General features: G+C 42.6%; 1 protein-coding gene across 9 annotated transcripts in view; it reads right to left on the bottom strand.

Moving 5' to 3' along the window:
• Positions 1-16499, bottom strand: part of ARMC2 (armadillo repeat containing 2) — a 126533-nt gene that overhangs the window by 42375 nt on the left and 67659 nt on the right. For all 9 annotated transcript variants that reach the window (XM_033234791.1, XM_033234794.1, XM_033234797.1 and 6 more), the window contains one exon: positions 2988-3133. In XM_033234791.1, coding sequence (XP_033090682.1) covers positions 2988-3133 — 146 coding nt within the window. The remainder of the gene's footprint in view (positions 1-2987; positions 3134-16499) is intronic.

Genomic DNA, 16499 nt, shown 5'->3' with positions numbered 1-16499 from the left:
TAAACAAATTTACAAGAGAAACAACCCCACCAAAAAGTGGGCAAAGGGCCGGGTGCAGTGGCTCATGCCCGTAATCCCAGTACTTTGAGAGGCTGAGGTGGGTGGATCACCTCAGGTCAGGTGTTCGAGACCAGCCTGAGCAACATGGAGAAAACCTGTCTCTACTAAAAATACAAAAAATCAGCTGGGTGTGGTGGTGCACGCCTGTAATCCCAGCTACTTGGGAGGCTGAGGCAGGAGAATCACTTGAACCTGGGAGGCAGAGGTTACAGTGAGCCGAGAGCACCCCATTGCACTCCAGCCTGGGCAACAAGAACGAAACTCTGTCTCCAAAAAAAAAAAAAAAGTGGGCAAAGGACATGAACAAACACTTTTCAAAAGAAGACACACATGTGGCCAAAAAGCATATGAAAAAAAGTTCAGTATCACAGATCATTAGAGCAATACAAATCAAAACGACAATGAGATACCATCTCATACCAGTCAGAATGGTTATTATTAAAAAGTCAAAAAATAACAGTTGCTGGTAAGGTTGCAGAAAAAAGAGAACACTCATACACTGTTGGTAGGAGTATAAATTAGTTCAATCATTGTGTAGAGCAGTACGGTGATTCCTCAATGAGCTAAAAGCAGAACTACCATTTAACCCAGCAATCCTATTACTGGGTATACACCCAGAGGAAAATAAATCATTCTACCATAAAGATACATACACACTAATGTTCATTGCAGCACTATTCACAATAGCGAAGACATGAAATCAACCTAAATGCCCATCATTGACAGATTGGATAAAGAAAACGTGGTACCTATACACCATGGAATACTATACAGCTATAAAAAAGAATGAGATCATGTCTTGTGCGTGAACATGGATGGACCTGGAGGCTATTAGCTCAGCAAACTAGCGCAGGAAAAGAAAAGCAAATACCACATGTTCTCACTTATAAGTGGGAGCTAAATGATGAGAACTTATGAACACAAAGAAGAAAACAACAGATGTTGGGGTTTACTTGAGAGTGGAGGGTGCGAGGAGGGAGTGGAGCAGAAAAGATAACTCTTTTAACTATTGGATACTGGGTTTAATTCCTGGGTGATGAAATCATCTGTACCACAAACCCCTGTGACATGAGTTTACCTATGTAACAAACCTTCACATGTACCCCTGAACCTAAAACAAAAGTTAAAAGAAAAGAAGATTCAGGGCAAGCATTTGACAAAACTTAATACCCATTAATAAGAAAAAAATCATTAATCTTCTAAAGGTAGTTACGAAAACCTACAACAAATATTATTTTCAACTAGTAAAACCATGAAAATATTTCCTTTAAAGTCAGAAGAAAGACAACAGGCCCAACACTCACAATGTTGTACTGAACTCCTAAACGATGCACTAAAGAAGAGATGAGGATGGGGACAGAGTTACAGTAATTGAAAAAAAATTTATATGCAGATAATTTGCATAGAAAATCCAAGAGCATCTATAGACAAACTCCTAGTCTTAATGTTCATCAAGATTCTTGGATATCCTTCCTGTAGGAGACAGCTAAAATATATAAATAAATAAGTAAATATTTTTAAAGAGATATCAATACAAAATAATAAGTTCATAAGGAAGGGAAAAGAACAAGAAGAGTTTGGGTTCTTTTTTCTTTTGTCTTTTTCTTTTTCTTTTTTTTTTTTTTTAGATAGGGTCTTGCTCTGTTGGCCAGGCTGGAGTGCAAGTGGCACTATCTTGGCTTACTGCAACATCCACCTTCCAGACTCAAGCAATCTTCCCACCTCAGCCTCTCAAGTGGCTGGGACTACAGTCACACACCATCATGCCTGGCTAATTTTTTGGCAGGGGTTGGGGAGGGCGCTAGAGATGGGGTTTCGCCATGTTGCCCAGGCTGGTCCCAGATTATTGGACTCAAGTGATCCCCCACCTTGGCCTCCCAAAGTTCTGGGATTACAGGTATGAGCCACTGTGCCTGACCAAGCGTTTGGATCTTAAGGGAGAAAAAAAGTGAGAGATTTGAAGGCCAGGCAGGGAATCCAGAACAAAGCTCAGGGAAGTGCAGTAGAAAAAGATCAGATCTGGAGGGAAGGAGGGGGCTGGGGCTGAAGTACCACCTGTTGGGTACTATGCTTACTGCCCAGGTAACATGATTGTTGAGACCCCAATCCTCCACGTCATACAATTTACCCACATAACAAACCTGTGTACCATTTAATCTACACTTCAAGTTGACATTCGTTTAAAAAAAATCAGATTTGGACTCACATCCTCATACAGGGGTCCGGGGGTCAAGTACCAATTCAGTCTTCAGGGAAGTTTGCTTTTCTTTACAACTACAACGTTATAGTTCAAGAAAAGCCCCAGGCTCCCGAGAAGAATCATTATGTAAAAACACTGACAAAGAGCAGCACAGGAGGAAACAGAAATGCATAAAGACAGCTCTGAAATTTGACAACATCTTGCTTGAGGCAACCTGGATTCAAATGATCATTATTTCTGGAAGAAATAAAGTAAGTGTAGACATGACCAGTGAAAGCCTGAGCCAAAGTTCAAATAGCTGAAATAGAATAACCTTCTATTACAAAGTCAGATCAGACTTTCTAAGCATTGATCCCCTTCTTTGAGTTAAAACTCTTGTTTATTTCCTAGCAAACTGGAACGTTTGCTGTGTTTTGTATACAGTTTTTTTAATTTCAAATAAACCGAGAGGAAGATTAAACACACACACGGAGCTCACCACTCACCAAAGAACTAAAACGACTTAACAACCAATGAGTTTAGAATCACAATAGAATCATATAGACAATGGAGTCATTTGTTTGAATTGTTCATTTTTAACTGGGACCACTAGATTTACCCTTTCTGGCAGGTGAAGTAAAAAGAAGAAAAAGGATTTCTTGCCAGTCACACAAGCAAATATTAAAGATAACCCAAAGTCTAAGCATTGGCATTTTTGTAAGGCTACTTCACGTCTTAGTCTACCTACCTGAATATTCTGGCAATATTGGTACAGACGTCCTTGTCACCCATGTACTGTTCCATCGCCGTGCAGAGCTGGGGAAGGGCACTGATGCTTAGGAACTTAGTTCTTACTAATGGTGAATCAACCAAGTTTCTCAACGTAGCAGTCACCTAGGATAAAAGCATGCTTGTGCCATTTTTTTTTTTAAACTGAAAAAATATAACCACAAGAAGCAGCAGAGTACAATTCATCTCATAAATTTCCTTATATCAGTAGCTAAGTGAAGCTCCCGCTATGCCTCTCCCACCAGCACAAGTAGCAACAAATGAAAACAAAGAAAGCCTAATTTGGTTGAAAAGTAAAGAATGAAATATTAATCTTTGTAAGCAATTGGTATACCCCAAACCCAAGGTTAAACAAATCATCATCTAGGTTTAACAGTCCTAAGATCTTCAGCTGGCCCTGTGATAGCCACGTCAGTTCTGCAGATTAGAAACTTTTTGTTGTTTTTCTTTCTTTTTTTTTTTTTAATTTTATAGGTATTCTTGTCTGATTGTTCTATGCTTTTATAAATAGCATCAGATAATGATGTGGCCAAGGAATATTTAAGATCTTTACTCTCATTCTCTCCCAAGAGGCAAGTATTAAGATCTCACAAATTTGTCTTATTTTGTTAAAAAAAAAAAAAAAAAATTCAAGAAAGCATCTACTTTACCTTTGCCAAAGAGTCAAGAAGAGTTCAGTAAATCATAAAATGAATGTTGTTATGTAATAATTTTAATATGCAGTGTGCTCCTTCCTTGTGGGACACTGCAGGCAAGCTACTGGTTAAGAGCCAGTTCAGCCCCACCACCCATCAGCCTGGGTTAGTTACTTAACCTCCCAGAGTCGTTTTTCTCATTCAGTAAAGTAGAGGTGATGATACTTGCCTAGTAGTTGTAAGGATTCAATGAGATGAGATGTGTGAATGGCATTGCTGCCATCACTTTAGAGTCAAATGACAGGGATTCAAGTCCCATATCTCTTCCTAGTGAAGTGCCTAGGGGCAGCCACTCCTTCCTCCACTTCCCCATTTCCTCATCTGTGAAAAGCAGGTGACAAGCACTGCTCACCTCTGGGGGTGGGGGGGTTGTGTGTAGCAAATGGAACCATGTAGCACTGTTTTTATTACTTATCTAATACTGTAAAGCATCATGTAAACATAAAGCATCATTATAGCCATAGTGTATAAACTTCTAAAAACAATTCTTAAGATGACGTGATTAGTTTTTCCTTATAACAACAGCAACAAAAAGATACATTAAAATATAACTGACTACCCTGAAAACACAGAAAATGTTAAAAAAAAAATGCTTCAAATAAATGTGTACAAGTCTTTTGCAATCAATTCAATTATACAATGATTCTGTAAATTCTTCCCTGAAAGTTTCAGATATCCCAAACACTGGAGGTAAAACAAACTACTTGAGTATTCCACTTAATTCCACAGATTTGCACAATGTAACAATGTAGTCTTCTAAGCTAAGGAACTGACTTTTTCTTTTTCTTTTTCTTTTTTTTTTTTTTGGAGACAGAGTCTTCCTTTGTCATCCAGGCTGGAGTGCAGTGACAGGATCTTGGCTCACTGCAACCTCTGCCTCCCTATTCAAGCAATTCTCCTGCCTCAGCCTCCCAAGTAGCTGAAATTACAGGCGCATGCCACCACGCCTGGCTAATTTTTGTATTTTTAGTAGAGATAAGGTTTCACCATGTTGGCCAGGCTGGTCTCGAACTTCTGGCCTCAAGTGATCCAACCACCTCAGCCTCCCAAACCTCTGGGATCACAGGGGTGAGCCACTGCGCCCAGCCAGGAATCGATCTTTTGTGAAGACTAATGAACCATTCTAGGAATTCCATTGCTGTCATAAAATGGAAAAGTCTCATCATCTGACCCCCTTTCTACCTCTTCTCCTGAGACAGCCTAGGCACTGGAGCACTACTGGTTTACATTAATTCAGAGGATGCCTCAAAACTCTCTTCCATGGAGACCAAAGAGTACAGATGCCTGTGTGACTCCCAGGCAGACGGACACCATAGGAAACCATGAAATACCCATTCCAGTCACTGCACACCAATAGTTCCTTTTCCCTGGCCCCAAGGCATCAAAGATGGGGCATCCCAGTCCATAGTCATCCTCACGCTCCCCACATCTAACCTCTGGCAAGGGACACTGCCAGCAGAATGGACCATAGTTTCCTTAGGAGCTTTTATTTTCTTGTTTCAATCTCAATTTTTTCTCCTTCTCAGGCCTTATTCTCACCTCATTAGCAAAAGTTTAGACAGTGCAAGGTTCTTCTGCCCCACATACATAACTTTCATAAATAACCCAAGTCAGGAGAGAAAGTCCACATTTATATGCCATCTGATTGAAATCCCTACCTGCACGTGATACACACAGTTGAGTCGATACAATACCTCACATATTTCCAAATTTGTCATTTGTGGTGCTGGTAGAAATAATGCGCATGAAACATACACCATGCATTTGAAAAATACACAGCAATAGCTCAATAGATGACACCATCAACCTAGTTGCTCAAGCAGAGACATCCCAGAATCCTAGGAGCCTTTCTGCTTTCTGTTACTCCAAGCCATACTGGCTTTTTGTCCATAGCTCCCAGGATAATATTCAGTTCCCTGACCATGGTCTACAAGGATCAATAGATCTGGTCCTTCTCAAACCATCAAGCTTCATCTCATACCATATATGCCACCATAAACTCTACTTAATGCTAGGTTATTTAATATTATGTTTTACTGTCTGTCTACTCCTCCGGACTAGAAGCTTCAGTAAGGGCATAAACCTTGTTCATCCTTTTCACCACTGTGCATCCAGCTCCAAGTCCAGTGCCTGGTACATGGTGGGCACTCAATAGGCATTTATTAATGGAATGAATGAAGGGGATAACATCTACAAAGGAAAGACTGGGATATCAGAACACTATGGGCTAAGCAGACAATATCTCTGAGGTGGACAGATTTTAAGATTTGTTTCAAAGCAGAGGAGTGAAAAATAATGGATGAAAGAAAAATGAACTCTCTGGAAGGGGACCGGCCTCTGTGTATTTGTTCTCTAGCCTATCTCATTTCTGACAGCAGCCCCTTTCTAGGCTCCTAAACTCCCTCCCAGGCCCTACCCCTTTCCCCACCTTACTGGTCACATGTTCACCCCTTCTCTGCATCACCAGCGTCACTGGTTCAGTTTAAGCTTACTTTATCTCTTACCCAAACTCTACAGCCCCCTGGATGGGCTCCTTCCACAGTTCGCCCCCACAGCTGCTCACTGCTGCCAGAGGGGGCATCTGAAAGCCACGCCTTCCCTGTTCAAAGGCCTCCGGTGACTTCCAGCCCAGCCAGTAGCACCCGTAGCCTAACGGTTCCTCAGTCTCTGAAGTGCAGTTCATCCCTCCAAACTCATCTCCTTTGCCTCCGCACCACCCTGGCCATCCTTCAGACTGCACTACACGAGGTCTTCATCCCTTCATGACGCCATGCCTTTGAATAGGCGGCTTCCTCCGTCCAGAGTGTCCTCAATTACACTCTGCCACCCCTTCTCCCCCTGGCCATCTCCTACTCATTTTTCTTTTCTTTTTTCTTTTTTGAGACAGAGTCTCAATCTCGGCTCACTGCAACCTCCGCCTCCCGGGTTCAAGCGATTCTCCTGCCTCAGCCTCCCGAGTAGCTGGGATTACAGGCAAGCACCACCACACCCCGCTAATTTTTGTATTTTTAGTAGAGACACGCTTTTGCATGTTGGCCAGGCTGGTCCTGAACTCCTGACCTCAAGTGATCTGCCCACCTTGGCCTCCCAAAGTGCTGGGATCACAGGCATGAGCCACTGCGCCTGGCCTCCTGCTCATTTTTCAAAACCCAGTTCAAGATAACTTCTCTATGAAGTCCTTTCTGAGGCTGATCAGTCGCTTCCTCTTCCAGTTACCAAAGCATCCTGTTCCTGCCTCTATAACCCCATCACAGAAGCATTGTCACTTGTCTTCAGGCATCTTCTCTCCCATGGTGAGCTCCTCTAGGGTACAAACCACTTCTTACTCCTCTTTCTACTCAGAGGACAACAAATGTGCTCATAAAAAGCTCTTAAATGTTCAGCTGCCAGAGGGCTGGATGAGTGAATGAGAAGGTGGAGGAAGAGGGGAATGAGGAGGGGGAAGAAAGAAAGAAGGGACAGGAGCGACAAAAGGGAGGTTTTTCCCTTTAAGACACCTCTGGCAAGAAAGTGCAGGAGCTTAGCAGAGGCCTGGGTGAACCAGGGCCTAAAGCCCTGAGGGGGAAGGATCAGAGCTTCAGACGCAGCTCTGAAGGCCCTCTATCTTGAGAGACTTGTCACTAACCTCTGAGAGTCACCAGTCTCACTGTGGGGTGATGGTGGGGCCCTGAATGCTCAGACCAGTGGCCTTTTCTGGAAAAAAATGCAAAAAAAAAAAAAAAAAGCGGGGGGGTGTGGGGAGGAGAGTCTAGCTAAATCATGTGGTCACAGTAAAGGCAAGTTCCAAGCTGACCCATTTAACTGTGAATTTTGCTCCAACTTTTGAAGTCATTACATAAAGTCAAAATTAAAAAAAAAAAAAACACAAGAACTCTCAGTTGAATAGAGATAAGTCTGTGAGAATTATCAATGAGTTCTGTGCGCTACAGCAGGGTCTTTATTTCCCGCCCCCAAAGAAAGCCCACCCACTGGGCCCGCCCCCAAAGCAGGAGTTAACCAAAGCCCGAGCTTTTTATGCTTGGAGGTGTGCATCCATTTCTTTCTTAACTTTCTATTCTAATTTGTATTATTTATAAATGCACAAACTTAAACACGTATTTTTCTTTTTTATTGTATATCATCTTTCAAACCATCTCAAATCCCTTACTTTAAAAAAGTCTAAGTTAAATGAACACCTAGATACTTGTTTAGTCTCTAAAGGACTTAGTAGAGAAATTCCCAACCTCTTAAGTAGCATTTCACCAAGAAATAGCACACTGAAAAACACAAGTTTTAATTCCTATCTTTTTCCCCATCTCCTAACTTGCAATCCTGTGGGACTTGCAATCCTGAAGGCAGCCAGTAGGAAGAAGAAAAAAGAGAAGAAAATGACACTGATAATCCACAAAGAGGACTAATACAAATGTAAGTTTCCTTGCTTATGAGCAATTGTTAGGTGATGTTTAGGGCAAAAGGGAAACTAAGGTTTTGGCAAATACCCAGGAAGAAACACTCCATTTTGCTTCTGGTTACTAATCTACTGCTGAAAAATGACTGAGCTACACTCGACAACTTTCTGGTGCTCACTTTTCTGAGGCAGCTTCTTTCCACGTTCCCCAAATTCTTTGATCATAACTGAGGTACCACCCTCAGTCAGGTAAAACACCCGGAGAGTTGGCAAAGCTACCCAGCTCACACTGAATTATGTAAGCCTCAACGTTTTCATTGTGTGGTCAGTATTGGGAGACCCATTTTAAAGAGAAAAAATGTACTAAGAAGAAATTAGATCATTCATAAATGCACAACTACATTTTAATACAGTAAAATGAGAACTCAAAAGCTTTAGCTTCTGTTTTTTTCAAGTTGACTATAGGTACTTAATTATCAATTTCAAATTGTGTTTTCAACTATTAATTAGTTGAGAAACCTTAGCAAACACAAGAAATCTTTGTCTTAAAATATGGGGCTGGGCCCAGTGGCTCAGGTCTGTAATCCCAGCGACTCTCATGGCTGAAGCAGGAGAATCACCTGAACCCCAGAGGCTGAGGCTGCAGTGAGCCATGCCTTTGATCGCACCACTGTACTCCAACCTGAGTGACACAGTCAGACTCTGTCTCAAGAAAAAAAAAAAAAAAAAAAAAAGCGGAGGCGTGGGTCTCCTGACTTGGATCACTGGACTTGAGGACACAACACAGGCCCAGCAGCTGTGGTCTCATTCCTGCGTTCTCCACTGCAGTGGGTGGGTGCAAGGTGGGGCAACCTCCACACACTGATCATGTCCAGAGTGGATGGCCTTCTCTTTCCCCTCTGTGCCCTTCCTCCATCAGAGTACTCCATCCTCAAGGAACTCACCAGATTCTGCTCTAGAAGGCAACCTGCCATCAGAGCTGCCCCAGATCAGAGGAGCTTGTGACTCACTGAAGCTCAGAAGTCTATCAGCTCCCAGGTAGGCTAGTGCCCTGGCCTCCGTTTCTTGGTCTATTGCCTCCCTACTCTATTTGGCACTGGTCTCTAAAAACATTTTGCAATCATCTGGAATATCCACAACTGAAATCCCTTGAGCTTTGTCTCAACTTAACTGCCAACTGCAAAATGGTTGACTTCCCACTGATGATGTAAAAGAATAAACGCAGCCGCCAGAGACCACAAACAGTGTGAAATGATTTATGACAAAAGCCACTATTTTCCAACCTCAGCTAAACCATCTCCCTCTATTAATAAAAGCACATCATTTCTTTGAATTTGTGCCCAATTGAGGCCACATATATGCCAAAACCAGAGCCTGTGTGGTAACCCAAGAAGTTTCATATTGTCTCATATATGATTTGTACAGTTCTGGCTGAGACAAAAGAAACCAATGACAAGATGCTGCTAGACATGTGAAATCACTGGTAACAAGCATGTCTAAGCTTTATTGGAATTCATTAAGATATATGCATATGAAGGTAATATTAATTAAGAATCCTTGATAACACTCAGTGCCTGGCTACACAGGCCTACTTGGCACATCCCTAACATGGGTGTCCGACTTAGCAGGAAGTGCTTCTGTCCTCCTTAAACCCTTTGGCTCTGTTTATTGTTGTTTCTTCATTTACTGCCTCTATGTCAGTTACCTCACTAAAATGAGTAGGTATCTGATTCTTCCAGCTGTGGCTATGTATGTATCAATACGGGAGAAATTTTGAATATCATACAAACAATTTAGAATGGCAATGCAGCAAAACAAGAAAAAGGAGTCTGAAAAAGATAGTGTGTTAAGACCTACCAAGCGATGAAACCACTATTCACAATTAAATGCTAAAGTTAGTGACATTTCCTTACTGCCACAACTAATATATCAACAGTGAAGAAAGGAGGCTGAGCAGGCAGAGCACTAATGGAGAGCAAATGGCTCTCCTCAGACACAGTAGGAGCCTCATTTTCCACCCTTGATCTGTCTTTTAGCATAACACTCCTGGCCATCCACTACCCTCACTTCCTGATTGGTGAGCTTGGGAGAGGAATCGGACACTCCCAGTCCAGCCCCTACCTGGTCCCTCTTTTCCCTTCCTCTTTTAGAAGTGAGCTGCCATCAGAACACAGGTGTTCTGCTCCTCCAGGGACAGATGAGGTCTGTGACTGGGTGACTAAATCTAATTCTAGGGCTCAGGATTAGAAAGCATGCCTGCCTCAGCTATAAGCCACATCCTCCAACCACGGTGATAACTTTCTCCCCATCCCCATCCTCCTTAGTCTCTTATTTCCAAGTAAAAAACCCAAGGCATTACATGTTTAGGTCTCTGAGTCTTCTCAGATCTTCAGATCTGCTGTCCCTGGAAAATCAGAGAACATGAATTGCCTGTAGATAGCTCCTTCCTAGGAAAGGGAAGAGAAGGGAAAAGGAAGAACCTGGGCCCCGAATGCCTACTCTCTCGTGGCAACTGGGCACGTGAGTGGTTAGTTATGCTGCTGGCAGTTCTTTTATAGGAAGGAAACCCCATAAGTAGAAAATAGCTGTCCCCTTCTTATTAACAAATACATCATTAAAAAAGTGGCAGCATGCGCCTGTAATCCCATCTACTCAGGAGGCTGAGGCAGAACTGCTTGAACCTGGGAGGGGGAGGTTGCAGTGAGCCGAGATCGCGCCACTGCACTCCAGCCTGGGCGACAGAGCAAGACTCCATCTCTAAAAACAAAAACAAAATAAAAATTAGCTAGTATAGTGATCAATACCAAAGACTAACCCCTAAAAATGCTCCATCTAATCTCAAAAACAATATGCCAAGCAAAATAAGCCAGATATAGTACTCTAGGTAACTATGGCATATCCATATCAATTTCCCGGGTTTGATAATGTACAATAGTTATGTAAGATATCACCACTGGGAGGAGCCGGGTGATGGGTACACAGGACCTCTCGGTACTATTTTTGCAAAATCTTGTGAATTTATACTTAGTTCAAAATAAAAGTTTAAAAAGGTACCAGACACAAAAGGGTACATGCTGTATATTCCATTTATATAAAGTTTTAGAACAGGCAGAGCTTATCTATGGTGAAAGAGATCAGAAAAATGGTTCCCTCTGGGAGGAGGGTAGAAGAATGAGGATTAATGAGAAGAGGTGGGAGGAAATTTCTGAGGTGACAGAAACCTTCTGTATCTTGATAAGGGTAGGGGCTCTGTGGCTTTCTACTTTTGTCAAACTCATCAAACATATAAGATCTAAGCATGTCACTGGATGTAGATTATACCTTAATTAAAACAATAAGAAAATTAAAAACCTCATCTGCTGCTTGCTATTCAAGCGAAACCTTCAAAATAAATGCTTTAAATTTGATTTAAATTATCAAATCTGCAAAAATATTATCTGTAAGAACTTAGGAAATAAATCATAGGGCCATTTGCTGCCATTTTATAGGTATGCAGTTTACTTCCTCCAATAATCAGAGCAAAGTTCTACTGGTAGACACTGCTACCTTGCTTCTGATTCCACAGTCTGAAGAGGCAGGCTTCCAACAGGCGGGGTTGTGCAAGAGAAAGAATTAATATAATTTCCAGCATAAGTACGCATACTTATAATTATCTAAACACCTAAATACAAATGCATTAATCTCTACATTTAAAACTATTGAACATAACTAAAGCAAGATTTAAAAGACCCCAGCCACCTTGATACAGTCCTTAATTACTAATAATAACTTAAGTCACTGCTTGGTCAAATCCCCAGACTTCAGTTGAAGGCCTCTCTTAAATCCCCCAAATCTTGAAGCAGAGAATAGCAGGCTCTGAGAATTGGGGTCCATCATTTACCCAGAATCTCATACATTACTCTAACACCCTCGTCCAAGTTTAGTTTCTCTTTGGCGCTCTTCTCCACATTGCTTATCAAAGCCCAAACAACAAAAAGATTAAAGATTTGAAATCCATCCTGGACTCTGTCTTCTTAATTTCTTGTGATTACGTTTTTATCCTATCAGAAGGAATTGCTCTTTGAAGCTTCAGGTTTGGGTAATTCTGATCTTATTTTATTGAATGGCTTTCTGGTGAGTGCCTACTATGTGCCTTGCCCTGTTAAGGGCGCTTTACTGGATCATCTCATTTCATTTCCCAGCTGCCCTTTAAGGCAGGCATAGTCAGCACTTTAGAGACAGGAAAGTGAGGCTCAGAGGGTAAGCCGGGCTCAGTGTCCCAGCTGAGCGGCCAGCTCAGGCTGGGGGCTCCAGTGCGGTGCTCTCCTCACTGGACCATGCAGGGCGGCGGCACTGGGCCTGCCCCAACACAGTCCAGGGTTGAATGAACCATCAGGGTTCCTGATGGCAAACACTGAATACAGGACAGAGCCCAGCTCAGCCAAAGTGGGGAGCTCACTTTAGGGCTCAGAAATTAAAAAAAAAAAAAAAAAAAAAAAATCAAGTATATCAAAACACCTTTTAATTTAAAAATACAGAGATAAAGAATTATGTAAGATTGAGAGAGAGCAAGAGAGCACACTGTTGCCCTAGGAGATGGCCCCTCACAGCCCTCACTCGCCTATTCACACTGCTCCAAACTAAGTGGAGGGATTCCTCTTCCCCTACACGCTCTCTGCAGCATTTGCCAAAACTGACCCATCCTTTCTGAGAAAATCTCTACTCTTGTACATTGCCCTTCATTTCCTGGTCACTTCCTTTTCTCTTTCCATTCCACAAATGAGGCCATTTCACACAATCTGTCATCAGTCCCTCTGCTCTTTCTCTACTCTCTCCTTGGGTAATTTCATTGTCTTTTCTGCCTTCAACCATCACCTCCATGTAGATGACCCTGAATCTGTATTTTTGGTCTTACCTTCTCTTCTAAGCCTCAGCTCATACCTCCTACTTCCTACTCGACAGGCCTGCATGGCTATTCTGCTGGCATCTGAAAGTTTTATATTAAAGCTAATTTCAGCCAGGAGCAGTAGCTCACACCTATAATCCCAGCACTTTGGGAGGCTGAGGCGGGTGAATCACTTGAGGTCAGGAGTTCGAGACCAGTCTGGCCAACATGGTGAAACCCTATTTCTACTAGAGACCTACTAAACAATTTTAGTTTTGTACTAAAAATACAAAGTGTAATCGGGTATGGTGGCACGTGCCTGTAATCTTAGCTACTCTGGAGGCAGAGACAGGAGAATCACTTGAACTCGAGAGGCAGAGGTTGCAGTGGGCTGAGATTGCGCCACTGCACTCCAGCCTGGGCGACAGAGTGAGACTGTATCTCAAAAAAAAAAAAAAAAAAAAAATTACAAATTAAAAAATAAAAATAAAGCTAATTACATAATTTTCTTCCCATAATCTTCTTTCCTCCTCTCACCAAATCCATTCCTGTCTATAACTCTCTAATTTCTATTCATGATACTATCATTTATCATTTTCTGAACTATCCAGGCTCAAATTTTCTGAGTCAGCTCTCTTTGTTCAATACACTTTCCTATACCCTAAACCCTAAAAACAAAAGGAAGGAACCGAGTGAAGGAAGGAAAGGACTGATGAGGTGGGAGGACCGACCTTCCTGAGAGACTTCCATTTAGAAAAAGGAAGAACATGACAGTGGTATGGTACTGAGCAAGGGGGAGAGGATCTGGATTTGTGGGAGCCGCTAGGGAGGTGTCTGCAGGCTTAGGGGCCAGAGAAGTAGGGGTGGGGGCTGTGGGGAGGAAAAGCAAACCATGTTACCTGGGGTGTTGCAGAACAGTTTTAACTTCAAAAATAGTATATCTAAAGCAGGGAAAGAATACATTTCTCTAAGAATTGAATTCAAAATCAAGTGGGTCAGGCTGGAAAGAAAAAACAGATTAGAAGTACAAGTGAATCCAAAAAACAGGCATGAAAGTTCAAGTCAATCTGAGCTTTAATAGTTACACTGTCCACCTATAAATTACCTAACTGTTAACATAAGTACATTGAGATTTCCTTCAATTACAGCAAAGCAGCTTTGTACATGATGTTCTCAAGACACAGAGGACAAAGGAGACACTGGGAGAACTTGGGCTTGGTTGTGATTGTGACATAGACAGAAGACTCTTCTCTGTTCTCCAGGAAAGGGCACAAGGGAGACCAAAATAGACTTTCAGATGGAAGTGACTCCAGGAGTTTCCTTCAGCTCCTGTGTCATGCCTGCTCAACTGCTGCTTTTCAAAGGCCAGAGATGAACCTTAACACCTCATGATAATCCATTCTAGAGCAACACTGACAAGCTCCTCTTTCCATCTGTGCCACCTTCTTGGTGGTGCAATTTACTACTGGCATTTAGGGGCCCTGCCTGTTAGGTGGCCTATATTTCTCTTTTTCCAAGTTCCAGGGAGCTCCCCCTAAATTCTAGGGTTCTGGAGTTCAGTGAACATGCACAGTTTAACCTGCTTTACTCTTATGACTTTACAGACAAACTCACATCTCCAGTTCTGCCAGCCTGGGACTATTCACACTTTGACTTGATGCACAGGTGGCAGCACCCAGTTTCTCTGAGTATCTTGTCCTTCTCAAAATGCTATTACACATCTGACATGCAGAACTGAGTGCAATGTTGGCCATGTGGAAGTACCATAATTTTGCAGAAGAATAAGCATTGGAATACTATTATCTGGATACAGGGATCATCAAAAAGTAGGTGCCTACTGGCAGTTCTCCTGTCTTACCACCCAGAACATGCCTGGCACAGAGCAGCCACACCACAAAACTTGTGCAATGAGTGTCTCTTGATTTCAGCCACCAAGTGATAAACATATATTAATGCATACAGCCATACAGATACATACATATATGTAAGAAACAACACAAAGAAGACCTTCCAAAGTTTAACACTGTTTTTTTTTTTCCCTCTAAGCAACATTAGCCCATGTGCTTTGAAGGAGCTTTTCCTTCATACCCATTCCTTTATCTCCATTCTAATCAGTCTAAAATTTAACTGTAGCAATGCCTGTTAACTAGGGCTGCTGTGCTTGAGATCTTAGCCCTCCAATTTGTCATGTACCGCGGATACGTTCTCCTCCCATCACTTTTCAGCTATTGGGTCTTTATCAGTTTCACCTTTTGTGCACATTCATCTTTCTGCCACTCTGATCTCATCTCGTCCCCCCATGCACTCACCTCCAACTGCTCCTTGTTGCCCCAAGCCCACTCTTGGCAACTGGTATTCAAGACTCATGGCTGTACCTTCTGAATCTCACCTTCCAAGATGCCCACACAGAATCTCTACTCTAGACAGCCCTACCTCTTCAGTACCTCCCAAACACACCTTATTTATTTCCCACTTGAGTGTTCAACATCCTTTTCCCTTTATTCTAGTTTCCCAAATCCTGCACAATCTTCAACGTCGAGCTTTGGAAGATGTTTTCCACTCTTTCCATGCGTCCAATGGAACTGCTTTTGGAAAACAAGATGACTCTAATGCTGTGCCAGATGTTAAAGCAAGCGAAGTTTTGTAATATGAGGTCCCCAGAAAGTGTTCCAAAGCTACGGCGGTTCTTGGGGTTGAAAGTTGGAGAAAAGCAGTCACGCCACTACATGTGGCCTCCTTGTATCTTTTTCGCCCTCGTCATGTTGTCTCTGGCTGGCAGACATTCTTTTATTCTTACTACAGCCATAAGTCATTTATTTATCTTTTCAATTGAAAAAAGCCGCTTTTAAAAATGCCTCCTGGCCAGGCACAGGAACTCATACCTATAATCCCAGCACTTTGGGAGGCCAAGGTGGGTAGATCACCTGAGGTCAGGAATTGGAGACCAGCCTGGCCAGCATGGCGAAACCCTGTCTCTACTAAAAATAAAAAAAAAAAAAATTAGCCGGGTGTGGTGGTGGGCGCCTGTAATCTCAGCTATTCAGGAGGCTGAGGCAGGAGGACCGCTTGAACCTGGGAGGTGGAGGTTGCAGTGAGCCGAGGTCACACCATTGCATTCCAGCCTGGGTGACAGGCTTTTTGTCTCAAAAATAAAAAAAAAATAAAAAAATAAAGCCTCCTGAGCTGGAGTTACCAGGTTCTCAAAGCTGGTGTAAACAGACACTTCTGCTTGTGGCCAGATCTGTCTGGCTGAATTTGCACATGAACCGGCTGGTGAAAAGTCAGTCAGTGTTACACATTCACAAAAGCAGAGGCTTTTGGCCAGGCGCAGTGGTTCACGCCTGTAATCCCAGCACTTCAGGAGGCCGAGGCGGGCAGATCACGAGGTCAGGAGATCGAGACCATCCTGGCTAACACGGTGAAACCCCATCTCTACTAAAAATACAAAAAATTAGCCAGGTGTGGTGGTGGGCGCCTGTAGTCCCGGCTACTCGGGGGCTGAGGCAGGAGAATGGTGTGAAACCC

The sequence above is a fragment of the Trachypithecus francoisi genome, unplaced genomic scaffold (genome assembly GCF_009764315.1).
Source record: "Trachypithecus francoisi isolate TF-2019V2 unplaced genomic scaffold, Tfra_2.0 Lachesis_group15, whole genome shotgun sequence".
Taxonomy (NCBI): domain Eukaryota; kingdom Metazoa; phylum Chordata; class Mammalia; order Primates; family Cercopithecidae; genus Trachypithecus; species Trachypithecus francoisi.
This window is presented reverse-complemented; position numbering and strand designations above follow the sequence as displayed.